Consider the following 14,562-nt stretch of genomic DNA (forward strand, 5'->3'; position numbering starts at 1 on the left):
TGAAAATGCCTTTAAACACTTATTACGGATCCTTGCACCCCGAAAGAGTAATCCTTCAGCTCGAGTGGGCCATTCGCCATTCGCCGTTCCCTTTCCCTTTCCTTTTATTTTTTGCCATTCCCAGGGAATGGATAGTCGTGTCTGAGTGCGAGTAAACAGTAAACAGTGAAACATTTCATCATTATCATTTCATTTGAATTTTTATTTGTTCTTCAATGTCTGGCACGCAATGTCTGCTTATTTCATTGTCTGCTTGCTTGCTGGCTTGCTTGTTTCTTTTGCTTTGTTTGCCTTTGCTTTTGCTATTGCTATTGCTGTGCTTCTGCTTTTGCCTACCAGCACTCTTGGAAAAACAGGATACCCTCTAGAGTGGAAATACTTGCACTTGTGCCAGCTCGACAATATCAATTTCGGTATAACCAAAGACTTCTTTGATCAGAAGATGCAAACAGTTCATACAGACAGTTCATACTGTCAAAGCGTAATTATATACGGATATCTTAGGCCTGTGTACAGTATCTCTTTCAGTCACCTAAATGTCCTGGCTGGCAGGATGTTTTATTATCCAGGCAAAAAGAAAAAGCAAACAAATACAGGTGGCTGAATGTTCTTTTGCGGCAGTTTGTTTGTCCAAATTTGCATGTTAATCCCGTGCCTTCTGAGACAAGTAAATATTATTATATAATTTATTCTTGTAAACTGGCAGAAATGGCCAAAAAACTTTCTAAAAATACATATCTTGCAATCTGCCTGAGATGGTAAATCCGATTTAATTTTCAAATGCCAAATGCAGCATCAAGAAGCCATAGTTGTACTGTTGCAATTTTTGGGCTTTATCAAATCGGCTAATTAATTGCTCTGGCCACTTTATTCGCTGCTCAGTTGAGTTTGTCTGCATGCAAAGCTGGTGTCGTGTGAATTTTTCATTGTGGTTTCGCTTAAAAACAGCAACAAGGACTAAGCAAACAGAGGGCAAAAACATTTAACAACTGGCCACATGGCTAACTGCCGAATGGCGAATGCCAACTGGTAACTGGTAACTGGTGACTGGTAAATGGTAAATGGTAAATGGTAACTGGCTGTAACTGGCTGTAACGGACTGTGACTGTAAACTCGAATGCAATAAAATTCAAAACACAAAAACCCCGTCATTGCGGCCATACAAACGCTCATTACGCTTTGATGGAGCGTCGACGCTCGAAACTATTACCCCAGCAAAACGGAAATGGAATCGTACCGCAAAAGTTGAAGTTGTGCAAACAGCAGAACGGACCACTCGACTTGGCATGGTGTATAGTGTGTATATATATGGCTGTGGAGGCAACAAAGTTTCAATATTAATGCCATTTACAGTTCTAATTTCGCTTTTTCCCTGCACACACGCACACGGACACCACACTTAACACACTCACACTCGCACTAACACACTGGCACACACACACTTGGGGGCAAACATACTGGGCACAAAGTTTCGCAAGAAGTTGCAGATAAGTCTGCCCCATTCGCTCTAGTTTGCCTGCGGCGGCTAAGCCGCAACATCGTTTATCTTCGGGGGTCATCATCTTATAATATTGGCCTTTCCGACATGCAATAAATTGCGCTCAGACAAACAACATGTCCGTTGGTCGGCCTTTGGTCCGTTCCTTCCCTGCTTTTCCCCACACACAAGCACAGACACACTGTGAGAAAATCGAGCTCAAGGCGGACGGTGGCTGGCATATTGCGCATACGCACAGTATGCCCAGAGCAAACAGACAAAAGGCGCTGCTGCAACAATGCGAGCATTGGCCATATTTGAATTGGTCGTGTGCTGTGCCTCTGTTTATGTGTTTATATCTGTAGCTCTATAGCTCTATAGCTATGCATATAGCTGTGTGTAGTATCTCTGTCACTGGGTGAAGTGTGGAAAACTAAAAGTTGGCTTTCGGCTGTAAACAATGAACCAGCCGCTCTGCAGCAGGACGTGTGTGGTCGGCCATTTGTCCAGCTGGAGCAGGCCATGTTTATGTGAGTTCAGCGAGGATGAGCAGGACATACAAAAACCGAAATGCTTTTACCGAGTTTCCGCCCCACGCCATCCAACTCGTTCATCCTCATCCGCTGGCTCCTGCTACTGCCGCTCCTGCTACAGTTCCTCTCCTGCTGCCTGATCCTGAATCCTGAATTCTGAATCTAGGACCTGCCGCTCGCTTAACGGCGAGCAATTGTTTGCATGTATTGTTGTCGTAATGCCGCCCACTTCCATTCCACTGCCCCCTTCCACAACTGTGTGCCTTTCTATTTAGTTTAGAACACTTAAACCGGAAATTGAGGCGTTTCGTGTTTTGCTTGTTTTCGTTAGATTGTTGTTATTTTAGTTAACAATTTATTTAGTTGCAGCCCAGGCAGCCGTACACAGCGCACACGAAACGAGGCTCCTGATTTATGAGTGCCCTTGCAACGGACTACGTTTAGGATCCTGAGTCCTGCGCATTCTTGGCTTAGAGTCTGCTGCACAGCGACTGCAGAATAATTATTTTTGCCACTCCACAAACCAGTGCTGCCAAATTCATTTATGCAGCAACATACAACAGCAAGGCCTATAAAAATATATGTTCCATCCTTTAATGCTATTAGTTTAAACCTCCATTGTTGGGTAATCAATTATTCTACAGGCTTTCGCACTCATTCTTTTCAGTGAGTAAACAAGAAGGAGATCTTTAAAAATATATCAGTAATTGGCATGCACAATGCAATTCTCTGATCTATTTACGTATTTACGAAAACGAAACATTTAAAGAACTTGCAATTGAAATATGCTGACAGCTCTAGAACAAACCCAGCCAATTAGTTCGACCTCGTTGAAATTAACCAATTGTGTGGCTGGCAATTCCAGCTGGAAAACGAAATAATTGACAGCCCGACTTGGGCAGCAAGGCGTTGGTTTTGCCCAATTTGCATGTTCCTGCTGAAAAATCGACTTGGCAATGTACCAACTACAACTGACGTTGCTTCATTCATAACTCAATCAAGCGGCTAATATGATATGACTGCACTTTGCCAGCACGTACATGTTGCAACACGCCCGTGCCACCCCATTCCTAAGCAGGATCTATGCATGCAGGATACGTTCCATTTCCACAGCCCACAACCTACAGCCCAATGCACCAGCACCTTGCCATCGACAACGCCATTGCCATCGCCATTGCCGTCGCCAGCCGGGAAGCCTAAAGAATTATACTTTCCGCTCTCTGCGGCAGGGACACCATCTACATAACCCGATTCCGACCCATCCTCCCATCCTGCCCAGCCACATCCTGCAACCACAACTCCACCTTCGACTCCTTTTAGAGCACGCTAACGACAGCAGGTGGTGCTCGTTTATTTATTTGTTTTTGCAGTGCACTGCGCCTCCTGCCTGCACCGCCTGCACTGCCTGCATATCCTGCACCTCCTTTTAACTCCTTTCAACTTTTCATGGAGCGGAGACCGTGTGCCTTGGCTTGTTGATGTTGTTGAACTCATTGCAAATAAATACGCTTTTTGAATGCGCATGTAAATGACTTCATAAGCATTTATTACGGCCCAGCCAACTTGCTACCGAGGTCCTGCTGCACTCACTCACTCACACTCACTCACATCCATTTGGTGTGTGCTTGTGTTTGTGTTTGTGTGCGTGCGAGGTGAAATCAATTTGCGGAAGAAAGGATTCGCCTGCCTACAGCTGCGGCCAAAATATTATTAAAAGATTATGCTCAACTATGCTAATGCCTTTTGGTATGCAAAACAATGTCGGAGTTTTCATTTATAAAGCTGTTTAAAAATATTACAATAACAAGATGTCTGAATGTTTCTTAATTCTGGCACAAGGTTGTGCTTTATAATTAATTAAAATGTATGGCACAAAATGGAATAATTTGAAAGTGCAGCTCAAAAATATATGTAATCCCTTAAGCAGTAGGAAAATCCCTTTGACTTCTTCCGCCAGCTTTACAGTTTTGCCCGCAGCTGTTAGTCATTTTCCCGTACCACGAATCTTTTTGGCAGCAGAAGAGCTCACTTATTCGTCGATGGCGGGCAAAATTGTTTTAATTTTTAATGAACGCAGCTCATCGGCGCCGAAACACGGAAGTCATACATCATTAGTAGCAAATCCGGTAGCTTCAATACACATTTCAATACTTCATTTCTGCTGCCCCAACTTCGCATATCCTTGCCATATCCTGCACCACTCCCCCCGCCCTTTCCGATCATCATGCTTTGCACGCGCTCGGAAATTTACATCGAGCAACTCACATAAATTGGAAAAGGAATCACAATTAATGAGTTCGATGAATGCGCCATTGCCATTGGACTGTCGTACGTGAATGAGTGTTTGAGTGTGCCTATGAGTGTATTAGTATGCGCTAGGGTGGACCAAGATTGTCATTGTGACTAGAAGACATTTTCCAACCTATTATTAATATATGAACATAATATTGAGAAAATGTGGTTATTAAGGTTAGCAAAGGATTTTACTAAACGCAAGTTATTTATAAGATGCCTTTTCTGAAATGGTTTTGCCTCGCTTAAGCGGTATTGAGTACTATTTCGATTTATGAATATTTATATGATAATCAGCTCGAACGATAAAGGTCCACCCTGGCTGACTGGCATCCTTCCGCTGGCATCCTGGCATCATGGCAGCCAGGTCCTGCTCCTCCTCCGCCACAGCTACTGCCGTTGAAAGCATCCGAGTGTCTGACTGCCTCTCATTCTGGCATATGATTGCAAATGCCGCACATTAGCGGATATCAAGTGGGTGTTACTGAGTGCCTGTCTGACTCTCATCCAGTGTTGTTCATGCCGCCTGTCTGCGGTTTATATTCCACTCTGGATCTGCCTCTAGCTGCGTGTGTATATGTGTGTAGATGAGTGTATGTGTGTGTAGATGAGTGTATGTGTGATTGCGAGTCCATGCCAAATTGAATTTCTAGCCTTTTTAGATCCTTTGAAGCGGCCCGTAATTGAGTCATTTGAATTTTGACTTTTCAATTTGCGCTGCCACTGCAATGCAAGCACTCGAGTCCGCCATTCGATTCAATAACTCTCGAACATAATTTATCAATTATAATGCCATAATTCCAGCAGTGATTCTCAAATTCAATACGCCTCTTATTGCTCTTATGTTGCAGACACGTACGTTGTGGCCTGGAAGCGTGGAATTGCCATATTAACCGCCGGATCCGTGAAAGTGACGCCCGATCCCCGAGTGCGTTTGGTCAACGGATTCAATCTGCAGATACGCGATGCCCTGCCCACGGATGCCGGTGATTATATCTGCCAGATTGCCACTATGGATCCACGTGAAATCACCCACACGGTCGAGATACTCGGTAAGTAGGCCGGCTCACAAATTTGCCAACGACTTTTCGCCACTTTCGCCGTTTGCATTGTTATGCAAAGTTCCCAATCCCCCAATCCCAATCCCAATCACCTCACTCCAAAACTCCCCAATCCAGATTGACGTTCCATGGGAATTTTATGGGCGAAATTTATGCGGCCGGGCTCAAATCACTGGGGCCCCATTGTTAGGCTCCATCATTGCGAGTCTGCAGTGTTGTGTGCTGGTCAAATTAACATATCCTTACATATCCTTAGTGCCTAGTGCTTAGTGCTTTATGCGTCCGGGCCACTCAAATATGCAAAGTAGGTTCGGCTGCAATTTGGCGGCTTTACGGCCAAGAGATTCAATAGAGAGTGGAAATTTTGGGCGTTTGAAAAAATCAAAACTAATCTGCCATTTGCCCCGGCATCGCTGCTCATCCCTCTGGAGCAAAAGTGGCTGCCAGTGGAACTCAGACGCACAGAAAGAGAGAAAGAACGGATGCAAATTGCTGCTCCTTTGGCTCCGGGTCCTGCTCAACTACTTCCTGCCGGAGACCGAATCCGATGTGGCTAACAAGCGTGCGACTTCAGCTTTGTCTCTCCTTGGCTCCTTGGTATTCTGGGTATCCTTCGTATCCTGGGTATCCTGGGTATCCTTGGTAGCCTGGTTATCCTTTTACTTGCCCTCCTCCTGCCTTTCCTTTGACTTGCGTCTTCGACGGGGCTTCTAATCAGCAATGATGAATAATTTACATATATTTCCCCCAATTACAATGTTGCCCTTTATTTGCATACGATTGTCTGTGTGTTTCTGGCCAACACTTGCCTTTTAACTGCTCCACGAAAATCCCCTCTATGTGTGTGTGTGTGTGTGCGGTGCATGCAAATTGCGATACAATTCCCAAAATCTCCAAAGTGTCGCTGTCTCGCTTGCGCCCTATATCCGTCTCTATCTGCCGCGGCAGAGTGTAAGCGATTGAAAAATAGTTTTATTGCCGACTTTAAGGCGCTTTAAAATGCGCGCCTGTATGGATTTCGGCTAAGGCATTAATCGCACAGCACAAAAGGCCTATAAAAATGCGTATTTATTTTAGCGGCGACAACTTTTTTCATTTGTCATTGAAACTTGGTCCTGCTCCTTGTGGTCCTGTGTGCGTCTGCCTGCCCAGTTGCTCCGATTTCCTCCGATTTTTTTTCCCGTCCAGCGCCACAGGCAAACATTAAACGGAAAAACAGAGAAGAACTGGGGAAGCGGAGAAGTGCGAGAGCGAGGGCAAAAAAGTCGATTATTGAAAAGTTTTGTTTATTTTATGTGTTTATTATGCGCTCCGTTTGCCAAATAATGATCATGGCCAGAAATATTTCGTTTATTGAACTTTCGCAGGCGCACGTAAATTTCTCGCCCCGTTTTTGGCCATTCGCTACGAATGGTAGATTCTGTTTCTGCCCCCCAAACCCCATCGACCACCAATCTCCATTATTGTCAAAGGAGAAAACAGGCAAAATAATGCGCTGTCGAAGTTTTTATAAGCTCAGCAGGCAGACGACACGGCCGGCAATGGACATGAACACCCACCCACCCAACCGCCCCCCTTAAATCGGATCCGCCGAGCCTGGAAAAAGTCTGGATTCTCCTCAGATTCAGATACCCAAATATCCAGCAGGCCTGTGCCACCACCCATGGCATGTTCGTATATAAATTTCATAAAGTTTGCCACTCTTTGGCATCTCGGCTTGGCAGTTTTTACGAGCGTAAATTACTTTCAGTTTGGCTCACACTAAAGATGAAAAAATAATGTTCGCCGCTGCCAAAGTTTCCGCCGTCGTGGCCGTCGTGGCACTTACAAAGACATTAGCCCGGCGATGGCCAAAAAATGGACCAGCACCCGGATAGCCGGAATAGCTGGGATTTCTGGGTGAACTCCTTGGGCTTCTTGGCCCTCTAGCGCAGGGCCAAAAACAATGGCCCAAAAGTTTGCCCGTTGACAAATCTTTTAATATGGCACGAGCATTAATTTCTGGGTGACCTCGCAATAATTGCCAGTACCGCCGCGCAACAGAAAACATCTGGCACTCTAGGTGTGTTGTATCTAACCGATGTGGAGGCTTTAATATTTGATGAGTCCACCAAGGTTGCTATCTCTGTTGGCCAGCAGTCAACAAATACACCACTGCCCCACTGCCACAGCAGCAACTGTGTCAAGGACTTGAAAGCATTTTAACAGGACTGCAGCTGCAGCGGGCATTATTCATGTGACGTTTAATAAAACCAATTAGGCCTCGACATGGCCCATCCACAATCCATCCATTAGCCGCTGGCAGCCTGTCGCCGATTCGGTTCAGTACGGTTTTGGTTTCGGTTTTTGGGCTTTTGGTTATGGGTTCTGGTCATATCAGGGCGGTGGATTGAATGGTTGGTGGCTGGCTGGAGCAAATCCAACCGCAAAACATTATGTTATGCGGTGGCTGTGCGGTAGGCCATGGCGGCAATTTACACATTTTTATCACGGTCGAATCGGTGTGATTTTTAAATGCATTTCGCGCGTGACTTTAAAAATAGGTTTGGCCAATGCATTGGCCAATGACCAACATCGGATTACGACTAGTTTAAATGCCGCAACAGCTGGCAATTAGCTGTGTAATTACAGGGTCTTTGTGCACCGCAAAAGTCCAAGTCAAGCATTCCACTTATAGTATCGATAACAATGAAATCATTGAACCGGAAACCATAATTATTGCACAAGTGTGTGTGTGTGTGCGTGTGTGTGTTTGTGTGCGTGGGTGCGGCCTTGAATAGAAAATGGAGCTCTACCGCCTAATGTGATTTATATGCACAATATGCCAAAACAACTGCTCTCGGACACGGATACGGACATGGACACGGACAGGGAGACGGATGTGGCCACATCAGGCGGAGACAGGTGCAGAGAAAGGATGCGGATAAGGAGGCGGATGGGAGTGGGGGGTGTGTATTAAAGGGGGAGTATGGCGGAAAGCGGGGGGGGACGCATTTAATTATGGCCAGCTGGCCGACAATAGATCCCCGTACAATGGGCGGCACAACAATGTTTGTACAATAACAAAAGATGCTGGCAAAGGCATATAATTATATGCCACAAGGACGATAAACAAATGCACGCACACACACACACACACACGCACAAGTTGCTTGGCTACTCGAGACAAATTACCAACAGGACACTGCATCTAGAGCAACGGGAGACCCCAATTAAATGCCCGGATTGCTGGGCTCTCCAGGCAGCCGCTTAAGTTTTAGCACTAAACTTTATCGGATGCAACAGAATATGGATTTAAATTACTTAACAGACATGCTCCCAACTTTTGCCGCCCACAAAACCGGCGCACTTAAAGTTTAAGCCTGGATATGAGTGTGTGTGTTGGGATGGATGTCTGGCTGGCTGGTTGGATGGCTGGGCAAGTGGGTGGGAGATTGAGTGGTTGGATGAGCAACTTTGCATGCCACAAAACCAGGACCCGAAGTTGAGCCACCGCCCCCACCAGCACCAGCACCACCATCCGCCGTAGCTGTAGCTGTTGCGAAATCAATATGAAACAAACTCTGTCAAAACTGGCCGCAACCACCGCATTGCTGCTCCCTGATCCTCCTACTCCTTCTACTCCTCCTACTCCTTCTACTCCTCCCACTCCCCCTGCCTCCCACTGCCATTGCGGCCAATGCGGCGGATGCTTTGAAAGAGCTGCTTATTAAAATTTTTGCCAGCTGGCCACAAAACCAGCGCAAAACCATCGTCGCTGACAGTCTGCAAGATTGAGACCCATTAAGTAGTCGTCATCTGCATGACATTACATGCCGCAATCCACGTATTACAAGCCGCACAGTCACAGAGCCAAAATCAATTTCAGTCCGGGCATCGGGTATAAAAAGAGCTTTTGATCCCCTCCCCCCTCCCCGCCCCACCACAATCCCAATGCGAGGCGGCGCCCTTTCATAAAACGAGGAGACATATTTATTGAATTCAATATGCGAGTGTACAAAGCGTGAGAATATTGAGAATATATACCGAAACACACACGTAAATGGGTGGAGCACTTCTCCGTACGCCTGCAACTTCATTGCGAGTTATCCGAGTCCTTATTCCCGCTGCGCCTTTTGCCAGGCTCATGATTTATTATAGTCTAATGCATATTTTGTGGCTGCAGGAGGACAGAGCACTCCGCACACGAGCTACACTGCAAAAAGTACCAAAAAATATGATTTAAGGTCAAATAAAAAGATTTTGCAGCATGCTTTTGAAAATCCATTATAAAATGGTATTGAATCCTACTGAATTTCGCTGCATATAAAATATATCTATAATATAGCTTATGTAAGTAGCATTCATTTCTCTCAGTGCAGCTGGTGGCCATGAGCCATGAGCTATTTGTGCGCCGCTCGGTGATCAATTGTAATTTTCTTTCGAATGCAAATATCCTGGAGAGCGAGCGCGCTGCTATCCTTGCTGGGCTTATTTGTTTTGGCTAGAGAAATAGAATATATTATTTGATATATTGCACAACGTATGTAGGTACTTTGAAAGAATTGCATCAATAACACATGTTTGTGCGTCCACTGGCGTAGTCAGTGATAATTTGATTGGGTCCTAATCAGTGATGCAGGGCTGTCCAGCCCAAGCCCCTCAAGTTGGCGCCTCTGGAGACTATAGATGGACTCTAATTTGATGTGTATATTGAGTCCAATGCACATCTATATGTATTGAAGTGTCTCTGTGCGCCTTTTGCTTTATTGAGCTGTTGATACTCGCACTTAAATGTCGAATTTTCTGGGGAAAACCAAATATCAGCATTCGGCCTAGCCAAATGAACAAAATCCCCGAGAGCTTCGACATAACAAAGAAAAAAAAATAGTGTAGAAAAAACAACCAGACTGAAAAGTAAAGTAAAAACAAAATCCCAAAAAAAGCAAACTGCTGGCCATTTAGTAGACCCAAAAACAAAAAAGGACGAAATATAACAGGGCCTAAGAAATGTCCATAAAATGGAATGAAGCCATCGAAGGCGGCAGCAGCCGTTGTCCTTGATTTAGTCGCCGCACAGCAGACATAATTTTTAACAGCTGCAAAATAATGCGGCCACAAATATAAATAACCGCCGGTCCCGAATTAAATCAAACTATGCCCCAGTGGGGTTAAGGAATGAAAACCAAAAATACAAAAAAAAAAAAAATGGGACTTCCAGGGGCACTTTTGCAGTCGAAGTCCAAAGTTGGAGACGCGTAAATGCCGTTTTCTCTCATTCAATTTGCATTCGGGGCGCAGTTATTTATTCAAATTGTGTGATGTCCTTGCCCAGCCCCACTTTGCATACACATTTTTGTTTTGGGTGGACAGCGGGGACACTGGGACCACTGGCCATTTCTAATGTGTTTTTCTACTCTCTCATTTCGCTGTTTTACTTATTTTTTTTTTAACCATTTTTTTTCCATTCTTTGCCCTACAGTGCCGCCGAGGATTCATCACATTAGCACCGGCGGACATTTGCAAGTCAAGAAGGGCTCGTCGGTGCGCATCGAGTGCTCGGCCACGGGTAATCCAATGCCAAATGTGACTTGGAGCCGCAAGAATAATATTTTGCCCAACGGTAAGATTGCGCATAAGTGCCAGGACGAGTATGCCCCCCAAACAGAAAGGATGCCCCACCAAACAGCCGAGCAACCGAATAAAAACCAACCAAAGGCCACACAAATTAAAATCGTAAAGCGCAACAAAGGACGAGGCGGTGGCGAAAACGCAAATGAATACAGTCGTAAAAGAAACTTTAAACAATTTCCATAAGAATGAAAAGTCAAAGAAATTATATTTTCTGCCCCGCTTTCGGCCATCGCTTTGCTCGTCCTTTATTATTAAATATATACTTTGTTCACTCCGCCGGCAAAATGGCAGTGTGTGAACGCGGCTCCGTTGGTGGTTTCTTCGTTGTTTGGTGGACAACACACAGAGCCTGCCCGCGGCGAAGAAGGACTTCGGCCGGACATCACTGTCACTTGGCCGCACGTTGATTCCCTGTAATTGGCTCTGTCATTTCTTGGGCTGCGGACACTTGGACTATTGGACTCGCGGACTGCCGGACTTGCGGACTTGCGGACAAACGGACAGCTGCACTTACGGACAAACGGACAGCTTGACTAACGGACAGCTTGACTAACGGACAAACAGACAAACGGACAAGCGGACAACCAGAAGCGGACTTTGTTTGTCCGTCCGTGTGGCGGCGGCCTTATTGGTTGCATTTTTCATGCGGTTTCCATCGTTCTCCCTTGCAGGCGAGGAGAAGCTCCACTCGCACGTCCTCTCCATCGAGAATGTGGATCGGCACAAGGGCGGCGTCTACATATGCACTGCCAACAATCGCGTGGGCCAGCCCGCTTCCAGCCAGGTCGTGCTCCATGTCCTGTGTAAGTATGCCACCCACATCCACATATAAAACACTGCAAAAAAAAAAAAAACCATAACAATATCAATAACAATATCAATTCGGAATGTTTTCGAAACAAGCAGAGTACATTTCCATTAGTCAAACGGAATAAAAACGTCTTTTTTAGTCCGAAACAATTTTGTAAAAAGTTCTACAAGACTGTAGTGGATTTTTTTTCTCATAATAAATATTCAGTATTGGTTTTATTTTCAAGTGTAGGTACACAATGGCAGCGAAACGAATTAATTTTTTGTGTGCGCGACTGTGCCACGGAGTCGTCCGCCTGTCGGTCCAATTTATGTCAAATCTGATTTCGATTTCGAACGGGTATTGACTTTTAACGCTCTCGCGGCACATGCATTCGCGTAGATGATGGACTCATGGAAGGCCAGAGGTCAGTGGTGGGTGGTAGGTGGTAGGTGGTCAGTAGCAATGGGGTCAGGGGTCAGGGGTGGCAACGGGTTGGCCAACTGAAATGGGGATTGCTCTTATTACATTTACACACTTACCGACATTTATTGGTTGGCTGGCAATTATTGAAATGCCTGGCGGCGACTCCCGTTCGTTCTGACATTTATTAAGAATTTATATGTCCGTATAATTTTGATGCGAGTTCGTTACCGATCTCCCAGGCTCTCTGCCCCCCTGGTCATTACATGTGCTAATTACATGGCTCCCATCTCAATTTACACTTTTCTGATGCTCATGTCGTGGGAGGGGGAGCGCCATTGGGCCATTGATTTTTCGCGTTCGCTGCCATTCCGTGAGACAGGACAATGTTCATGTTATTAACTAATTTCTTAACATTCTCTTCGTTATTTTGCGCCCGCAGTTTCGCCGGAAATCTCCGTGGAGCGTCCTGTGGTCTTCTCGGGCGAAGGGCATGAGGCAACGCTGGTCTGCATCGTCCACGGCGAAACACAGCCTGAGGTATGTTTTAATTAAATTTCGTACATAAATTTTCATTATCGCGCTAGCTCACTTGGAAACACGTACAGCAAACCATACGCCCCCGCAGCGGATGCTGCAGATACACAGATACTATAGATACACAGATACTTTAGATACACAGATACTTTGATACCCAGATATTCAGATACTCAGTTACTCAGATATTCAGTCACTCAGATACTCTGATATTCAGATACTCAGTTAGTCAGATATGCAGTTACTCAGATACACAGATACTCAGACACTCTGATAATCAGATACTCATATACTCAGATACTCTGATAATCAGATACTCATATACTCATATACTCAGATACTCTGATAATCAGATACTCGGAAAGTCGGACAGATATCGCTGCCCATATGTATAAGGCATATCCCATAGACTTAGTCGTCACGGGGAGTCCATTGTTAAGCTGGGAGTCGAAAGCAGATGACTGCTGCCACCACGCATTAATTAAAAGTCTACAGCGGCAAATTGAAGTGCAACACAAAGTGCAGCAGATAAGAGATGATAAAAAGGACGCAGGCAGCAGACAGCAGGACGACAAAGAAAAGGCGCCGAGCATAATTTTAATCAAACATCGCTCACAAAAAGTTCGAGCGAGATGGCGACACTGTGCGAGCGAGCGAGTGCCACTGAGCGTGTCCTTGTCGTCCTTGTCGTCCTGTTGCCCAATGCATTTTCGTACATGCCAAGCTTTTCAGCAGTAATTTCGACTTCACTTTTAGCTCGGCTCTCAGTCACTCTCTCATCCTCTGGTGTTTATTTTTGTGCTCTGCGCCTTTTGTCGACATTTAAATTAATACGCTCGGCTATAATTCAAAGTAAAATTGCGGAAGTTGCCAAAGCGGAAGTGAGAAGCGGCGGTCTACCGACAAAAAAAAAGAAAACGAAAAAACATCAAAAAAGCACCAGAGAAATGCCAAAGAACTGAAAAGAAAACCCAAAATGACATGGCGCACACACAGGCGAGAAGAGTTGGGCGGAAATGGAGGGATTGGATTATAGCAGGGTGATCCTTTACTGCCAAAAGTCAGCCCGAACATTACTATTATTATTAAACGCAATATTTCCTCTGACTTCAAATTAAATTTATATACAATATTCTAATTTATTTATGACCTAGTCAAGCTACAAGTGGCATCGCAATCAGGCAGATGTGATAAGCCCAAAAGACCAAGTCATTGCCCTTAAAACCCGATTACTCGTAGTTGCCCTTCCTCTGACTGCCCCATAAACCTGTAATAAGGGATTGCAGGACCTTAATTTGGCCAAAAAGCAAGCGGGTTCACCCTAACGTCGTACGTAAGAGACGAAACCCGAATAATGACTTGCAACCGCAAATGTCAATCCTTAAAATTATACAGCTCCCCGTTTCATTTCACTTTGTTTCGTTTCATTTTGGCCCGATTTCGTGGTAAGTCCGTCCCGTCAGCGCCTCTTGGGCCCGTTCCACGAATTTTCCGACAGCGCATTAAGTTTTTATGCTATTTAATTTTTAACATTTTCTCCTCTCTTCTTTTTGTTTTTTGTTTTTTGTTTTTTGTTATTTTTTTTTTTGGCCCTCGTTTTGTGGCCGCAAAGAGTTGACTGCTTTCCAGCGAACAGCGTAACTATTTATTTGCCAGCTAGCTGGTTCCTTTTATTTGCTCTGTCCGACACATTTCATTATAGTCGCTGGCCCCTTAACCCTTCGCTGGCCGCACTGCCTCGTTTTAACCCCCCTGCAGCCGAGCGTCAACGTCAACGCCTCCTGCTTTGCATTCTGCATGCCATCGCCATTGCCATCGCCATCGCCAGTTGACGGA

The 14,562-nt window shown here is 45.2% G+C and overlaps 1 protein-coding gene across 3 annotated transcripts in view; it reads left to right on the plus strand.

The window, feature by feature from the left end:
* LOC6538227 (leucine-rich repeats and immunoglobulin-like domains protein 1) overlaps positions 1-14,562 on the plus strand; it is a 127,334-nt gene that overhangs the window by 94,235 nt on the left and 18,537 nt on the right. For all 3 annotated transcript variants that reach the window (XM_015193219.2, XM_015193220.2, XM_039375142.1), the window contains exons 5-8: positions 5,154-5,354; positions 10,825-10,965; positions 11,648-11,779; positions 12,632-12,729. In XM_015193219.2, the coding sequence (XP_015048705.1) occupies positions 5,154-5,354; positions 10,825-10,965; positions 11,648-11,779; positions 12,632-12,729 (572 nt within the window). The remainder of the gene's footprint in view (positions 1-5,153; positions 5,355-10,824; positions 10,966-11,647; positions 11,780-12,631; positions 12,730-14,562) is intronic.

Source organism: Drosophila yakuba, chromosome 3R, assembly GCF_016746365.2.
Source record: "Drosophila yakuba strain Tai18E2 chromosome 3R, Prin_Dyak_Tai18E2_2.1, whole genome shotgun sequence".
NCBI lineage: Eukaryota > Metazoa > Arthropoda > Insecta > Diptera > Drosophilidae > Drosophila > Drosophila yakuba.